Raw genomic sequence first — 7,466 nt, 5'->3', positions numbered from 1 at the left:
GATTTTAAGGTTTCGAATTGTTTTCCAAAATAGTTTTTGTCAATAAAACTTTTTTGTAAAATTATGTACGTTATTTTTTTTTTTACCTGGACTAACTTCTTATCAACACAATGAATTCAGAATATATTGTTGATAAATTATCTACCTTTTCAAGCATCTTTATAGAATTCACATGTTTCTTATTGCTGCAATAAAAAATCCTTCCATTGGAAGTAACTTTGAGTTTCCATTTTGTATAAAAGCAATCACAAGCAGTTTTTTGAGCAACCAATGACTTAGCAGTTCATATTCTATCATTTGAAAATTGAAATGGAGAATCTGAAACACAAATATTACTTCATACTTTATTTCATACATGTCAAACCCTTTGGATGTTTACCTGAGTCTCAAAAATCCATAGTTTTAGCAAAAAATCCATATTAATCACAACGTGGGGGTGCAGGTGGACTGTCGCAGCAAAATCAGAAGAAAATAAGGATGGAAGAACTTATTTCTAGCAGCCGGGTGGGTTGGAAGTACTAATGTTATTAATTTTTTTTACAGGCTGCTAAATAAATTTGAAACYGAGTTTTGAAAAAAAYTGTAACATGAAAAAATCCRTGAGATTGCTCTATACGTCTGTATACCTGCAAAATGAGGGAAAATCCATACAACTTGATGTGKATGCCATTTTATCTGTTATTTGTCAATAATGTCAGAATTAGTTGACAACCTTTATTGTTTTAGTACGTAAATTTCTTTGAAAATACTTTCTATTCAATTAACGTTCAATAGAGAACAACAAGTAAAATAGTTGGAATGGATTGTGTTWTTATCAGTTTTCAGACTGAGTGAAAACATATTTTTGTTTAGTGTTTAAACRTTCTGCATCTTCAAGTTTTCAGAACTGTTTTCAGTAAAAGATGGTCAACAGCCAACATAAAGGTAGAGTTACATGACCTCATAATATCAATAACATCAGCACAGGAAGGTATGTGGCCTTTATAGTTGCTTTTTGTCTGAAGCAAAGCCCCCCAGTTTTCAAAAAGATTTTAAAACAACATCAGATAACCAAGCTGCTTTTGCACTCTTTGGATTATTTCTTAAACTTCTGAATGAAGTAAAAATATCTCAGAGAAAAAGTGTTTTCTTCACGGAGTACAACAACATAAATGGAAACTTACCCAACTCTTTGGAGACCGGAGACGTTGCAGCATTCTCCCCGATCTTTGACAGTGCATCAAAATACATCTTCCCTGCCATTGACATTGCTGGGAAAATAACAAGAAAGAACTGTTTCTGAAAGTAGTCTAAAGGGTAAAGACCACAGAAACACAAAAAAATTACATCCACCAACCTCTAACCCTTAACTCTCTGCTTAGCCATTTTGTGAATCTGCAAATGTTTATCGTTGTGGCAACAGAAAACTCACCACTAACAGATTTCTCATAGCTCTTTCCCAGGTTGACCAGGTTCCTCAGTCCTGGGTTGAACTGTTCCATTACATTCTGGGTGGTTTGGGATAAAAGAGGGAAAAGAGCCATCATCAGACAAGAATACAAACTTACCTGCACACATAACAATACTGACAAATACGGACCTTAAAGTTGAAATAGTGGTCAACACAGACTAGTTTATGATTTTCCATACACCTGGATGATGTCATGTCTACATGTGTGACTGCTTCTGAAGCACTCACACTATTGAGATTGTTTTATGGCACATACATCATTCGGCAATTTGTGCCATTTCAATTTATGTATCATGTTCAGCTCCTTCAGGACATTGACGTTTGGTACTTCAGCAACTGATACTTTTCGAAATATCTTTTTCTGCCATTTTTCTCTCCTTCAAACTGTTCATGAAACTTGACCACACTTTGTACCTTTTATTTTGGTTCTGTTGTAGGCTAAGCTAATTTAAGTTCACTAAACTCACTGTTTAGTGACAATTTCAGCCTTTTACTGTTGAACTCAAACATTCTCTTTGTTTCTTTATGCTAATTTCAGCTACTTTGTTTTAGCCATTTAGGCTAGTTTCAGCAGTTTTTTTTACAAAAAAAATTGGAAGCATTTCTTGTTTTTTTATTATTTATTTTTTTGCTCATTTGAAAAAATTACACTTTTCTTTTTAACTTGTTTCATCAAACTTTTTGCTAATTTTAGATGCTTTTGCTTGCTTCAGATTGTTTTACCCCTTCTTGCCATCTTTCTACTGATGTTTCACTTTTGTTGTCCTACTCTCAGCAACAATCAGCTGTTCAAATTTAACTCACATTGCAGCTTTGCTATTTAACTTCCTTGGCTTCTTCAGCAGCTTTCAGCAAAAAAGTCTTTCAGCATTAAGCATTTACAGAGTTTTCACAGGAAATGCAAATTCTCCAGTTTAACTCTTATTTACAGCGGGTAAAATAAGTATTGAACACGTCACCATTTTTCTCAGTAAATATATTACTAGAGGTGTTAATGACATGAAATTTTCACCAGATGTCGGTAACAACCCAAGTGATCCATACATACAAAGAAATCAAACCATAAATGTCCAGAAATGAAGTTATTTGTAATAATGTGGAATGGCACAGGGAAAAAGTATTGAACACACTTACTGAAATTTATCTAATACTTTGTACAAAAGCCTTTGTTGTCAATGACAGCTTCAAGACACCTCCTGGATGGAGAAACTAGTGGCATGCATTGCTCAGGTGTGATTTTGGCCCATTCTTCCACACAAACAGTCTTCAAATCTTGAAGGTTTCGTGGACCTCTTCTATGAACTCTGATCTTTAGTTCTTTCCATAGTTTCTGTTGGATTCAGGTCAGGTGATTGGCTGGGCCATTCCAGCAGCTTTASTTTCTTTCTCTGAAACCAACTGAGAGTTTCCTTGGCTTTGTGTTTGGGCTCATTGTCTTGCTGAAATGTCCAGCCACGTTTCATCTTCATCATCCTGGTAGATGGAAGCAGATTTTTATCAAGAATGTCTCTGTACATTTTTCCACTCATCCTTCCTTCAATTATTTGAAGTTTGCCAGTACCATATGCTGAAAAACAGCCCCGCACCATGATGTTCCCACCTCCAAACTTCACTGTTGGTATGGTGTKTTTGGGCTGATGTGCAGTGCCATTTGACCTCCAAACATGATGTGTATTCTGGCATCCAAACAGTTCAATGTTGGTCTCATCTGACCAGAYTATATTCTCCCAGTATTACACAGGCTTGTTTAAATGTTGTGCAGCAAACTTTAAAGGAGCTTCAACATGCTGTTTCTTCAGCAGTGGAGTCTTGAGTGGTGAGCGTGCATACAGGCCATGGTGGTTCAGTGCATTACTTATTATTTTCTTTGAAACAATCGTACCTGCTAATTCCAGGTCTTTCTGAAGCCCTCCACAAGTGGTCCTTGGCTCTTGGACAACTCTYCTGATMATTCTTTTCACTCCTCTRTCAGAAATCTTGTGAGGAGCACCTGGTCGTGGTCGGTTTATGGTGAAATGATGTTCTTTCCACTTCTGAATTATGGCCCCAACAGTGCTCACTGGAACCTTCAGAAGTTTAGACATTCTTCTGTAACCGATGCCATCATTATGCTTTGCAACAATAAGGTTGTGAAGGTCTTGAGAGAGCTCTTTACTTTTACCCATCATCAAATGTTTCTTGTGTGATACCTGGTCATCATTTGRGACTGAACCAGCTGATATTAATTTGCACTGACAAGGGGCAGGCTTGCTTTCTAATTACTGAGAGAGTTCAGCTGGTGTCTTGGCTTTCCATGCCTTTTTACACCTCCCTTTCTTCATGTGTTCAATACTTTTTCCCTGTGCCATTCCACATTATTACAAATAACTTCATTTCTGGACATTTATGGTTTGATTTCTTTGTATGTATGGATCACTTGGGTTGTTACCAACATCTGGTGAAAATTTCATGTCATTAGCACCTCTAGTAATATATTTACTRAGAAAAATGGTGACGTGTTCAATACTTATTTTACCCGCTGTATCTGGATAACCCTGTGGTGATAACGTAGACTTCAACTGAGGTTTTATGGCTTGACTTCTGATTTAGGCCTTAAAAGTCAAAACTTAGCATTCAAACTCCAGACATGTCATGATAAATGTGAGAAATCCCTCCAGCAGTGACTCCCTGGTGCTGGTGTCACGTTCAATCTGCCATTCAGTTTCGATCACCAACAAATCCAAGCACAGAAACAGAAGTTGTCACTAACATTTTATCCATCACTTATGATGCTCTTCCCACTTCTATCCACTACTGCAAGCATTGTGTAACTATTATATAGCTGTGAGCAAGAGGTGACGGCTGCCGAGGAGCTTGCTGTATAATCTTACCACACAAAACACACAGCCAACTGAATTATTAAACCTGGAGTCTTTTTCCCTGCATTTCAACACTCCCAATGAGCTGTGGGGGCTGATCTAACAGGAGGCGAGCAAATAAAAAAAGAGCTCAAAGCTTGTGAGAAAAGCCTTAAATCTCTCCTGTAAAAAGAAAAAAAGAAAAAGAAACAGAAATTCTCCTCCTGCTTCCATGCAGGGTTTAAGAAGCTGTGAGTGTTGATGGGATTAGGAGGAGTTGGTGGGTCAGGGTTCCCTCTGCTTTAATTCAGTGAAATCACAGCATGCAAAGAATAAGCCACAATTAATAAAAACAAACTAACAAATTTAAGACATTTTCAAGTTCTCAGCCAGGGTAAATAATGCTAATAAGCTCAGTCTATTTCAGGGGCGGCCCTAGGGGTGGGGCCACAGGGGTACTGGCCCCAGCTGAAATCTGACTGACCCCTGAAGTGCTCCTGTCCTGTCACTCATCTGTCCTTTATCTGAGAGCGATGATGATGGATGCAGTTCTATGTCCAAACACTAGAAGCGCTACTGAGTCAAACAGAAAAGTCCAGCATGAATCAAGCTTAGAGGTCTTCTTTTCTTAAAAAAAAAGTTGGTTTCTCACATGCTGTGTTTGAGAGTATTTAATTTATTTACAGTAAAATTGAATGTAAAATCGGTGAGGAGAATTTACTGTACAAACTTTTTTTTTTTAAACCACATTACTTTCCAAGTGTTTGAACATGTGTGTAAATGTATACACCTTACTAAAACAAGGGATTTGTGTGCAAGGATGTTGAACAAACACTTAGGGCCTTTCTATGAATATTGTGGCCCCTTACACAGAAAAAATACTAGATCCAGCAYTGGTCTATTTCCTTCCAAACCAGTAGTGAAGCCAGCTCCTGTGGGAACTCCAGAAATACCTGTTGGAAAACTGCTCCTGCGTGTTTAACACTTAAATCGACCAAGAACAAGTTCATTATTTAGCCCTGGCTGCTTAAATAAACCCCATTTATCATCATCATCATCTTTGAAAGCTGCCATGTTAAGCAAAGAAAAAAAAAAGGTATTATTTTCTTTCTGTCCACAATTATCTCCATCAAGTCCACAGCAAAACAACAGAAAATTAATTAGACTAAATGAAAACACCTGTTGAAGTCAGTGTTTGTCCACATGGGCTGTATGGAGGAATTTTCTCCCCCTCATCAGCCCCTACCTGTCCTGTTCGTGGTCGGCTCGCACCTGTTGTGTTCACAGCCTTCTTAAAATAATAATAAAAAAAGAAATATAATAAAAACTTACCTTGTATGTACTTTCAGTGAGCTTGTTCACCTCCTCCACGCTTTTCGACATGTTCGCCTTCCTCTCGACGCCCGACAAAACTAAATAAAACGATTTTCTTTATGTATAATTTACAGGAGCAACGACTACAAAACAAGCTGATCCAAGCGAGAGAACCTACGGACATTTAAAGTCCCTCATTGCGAGCACGAGACGCGGGTCGCGCGCATAATACCACCATTAGAAGATTAAACGGAAATTAAGAATATAATAAAATAAAAACTGATAGAAAAGTCCAGATATCTGCTGCTGCTCGGCGCTGAAAGGCTGGGCTGTCAAACTTGTTGTAGGTGGTGAGTTCAGTTCTCTGAAGGGGTGGAGACCTGTGGAGGGAGGTATTATTAGTCTGTTTTAACCCTTGGAGGTGTTTAATGGGTTGTTTTGTCATGAGGGGTCGAATTAATAAAGTTATTCAAAAGAGGGAGACAGCTGTCAAGGTAAAATAAAATGAGCTGATAACTTTATTTTTTTTAATCTAAAACAGAAAACATTTCACCCTTTTTGTGCCTTTAAATTGGGATTTAACGAGCTTGTGTCTGCTTTACAAATGTTCACGGCTCCATCAGACAAAGCGTTTGCTGTAATTTGTTTTAAATGGATTTCTATTAGGTTTGAGTTTTCCATGCAAGCAGGTGGAAAAAGACGTGGGAAAATACATTTAAGGCGGAACAGGAGCGCCCCCTGGAGGTTTCTTATGCATAACACAGATATTTAAGTTGCCCAACCAACCAAATAAACCTATTTAAATCCTTATTTTGAAATTTTTGAGAAGAAACTTTAAAATAATCCATGCAATTTAATACTGAAGTTGAAGTACTTCTAAGGGTTGCACAATCTGTGAATTAAAGCTGTACATTACTTTTCTTAAACATTGTTTTCTTTGATACACTATCCAAACGACTGTGCACCAGTGCACAAAGCAAGGCTCCATTAAGACATGGATGGCAGAGTCTGGTGCTGATGAAATTGACTGGCCTGCACAGAGTCCTGACCTCGACCCAACAGAACACCAGAGCGGAGCCTGAGAGCCAGGCCTTCTGTCCAACATCAACATGTGACCTCACAAATGAGCTTCTGGAAAAATGGCCAAAAATCCCCATAAACACTCCTAACCCTTGTGGACGGCCTTCAGAGAAGAGTTGAAGTTGTTCTAGCTGCAAAGGGTGGACCAACGTCGTATTGAACCCTGTGGATTAGGAATAGGATATGTGAGTCAAGGCAGGTGAGCCAATACTTTTGGCAATATAGTGTATATTAGATCACTGGTTCCCAAACTTTTTATCTTCTGACCCACAAAATATCCATGGCGAAAACTTGTGACCCCAAATATTACTGGTCTGAGTACACAAACATTGTTAATACGCCTGAAAACACAGGCTTTTTGACAATCTAAACAGCTTACACAAATATAAATACTTATTTAAACTTTCTTTTGTGTGTTTTTGTAATAGTTGTAGGGAAAATATTACATCAGCAATTGTTTTATTACCCTTTAAAATGATTTCTGGAGATTATCCAAGGTGCTTCATGACCCATAATTGGGTCCCAAGCCCAACTTTGGGAACCAAAGTGCASTGGTTCCCAAACTTTTCAGTTTTTGACCCACAAAATAACAGTAGCAGAGACCTGTGCCCCAAACTATTTTTGCATGATAAACATTTGTATCAGGTCAACTAAACATGGGCATAGTAATATTTTTATACTACATTYATCCATTTTAAATATACTAACCTCACTCCTTTGTTAACAACTAAGGCAAAAATGTAATTAATTCAGAAAATCTTTTCAGGACCCCACCTTGATGTTTC

General features: G+C 37.8%; 1 protein-coding gene across 1 annotated transcript in view; it reads right to left on the bottom strand.

The window, feature by feature from the left end:
- Positions 1 to 5,964, bottom strand: part of baiap2l1b (BAR/IMD domain containing adaptor protein 2 like 1b) — a 40,658-nt gene extending 34,694 nt beyond the window's left edge. Inside the window, exons 1-3 of the mRNA XM_014014905.1 lie at positions 5,620 to 5,964; positions 1,412 to 1,487; positions 1,164 to 1,250 (exon numbers count right to left, since the gene is read on the bottom strand). Of these exons, the coding sequence (XP_013870359.1) occupies positions 1,164 to 1,250; positions 1,412 to 1,487; positions 5,620 to 5,670 (214 nt within the window). The 5' untranslated portion in view covers positions 5,671 to 5,964. The remainder of the gene's footprint in view (positions 1 to 1,163; positions 1,251 to 1,411; positions 1,488 to 5,619) is intronic.
- Positions 5,965 to 7,466: the final 1,502 nt, after the last annotated feature.

Source organism: Austrofundulus limnaeus, unplaced genomic scaffold (genome assembly GCF_001266775.1).
Source record: "Austrofundulus limnaeus strain Quisiro unplaced genomic scaffold, Austrofundulus_limnaeus-1.0 Scaffold120, whole genome shotgun sequence".
NCBI lineage: Eukaryota > Metazoa > Chordata > Actinopteri > Cyprinodontiformes > Rivulidae > Austrofundulus > Austrofundulus limnaeus.
This window is presented reverse-complemented; position numbering and strand designations above follow the sequence as displayed.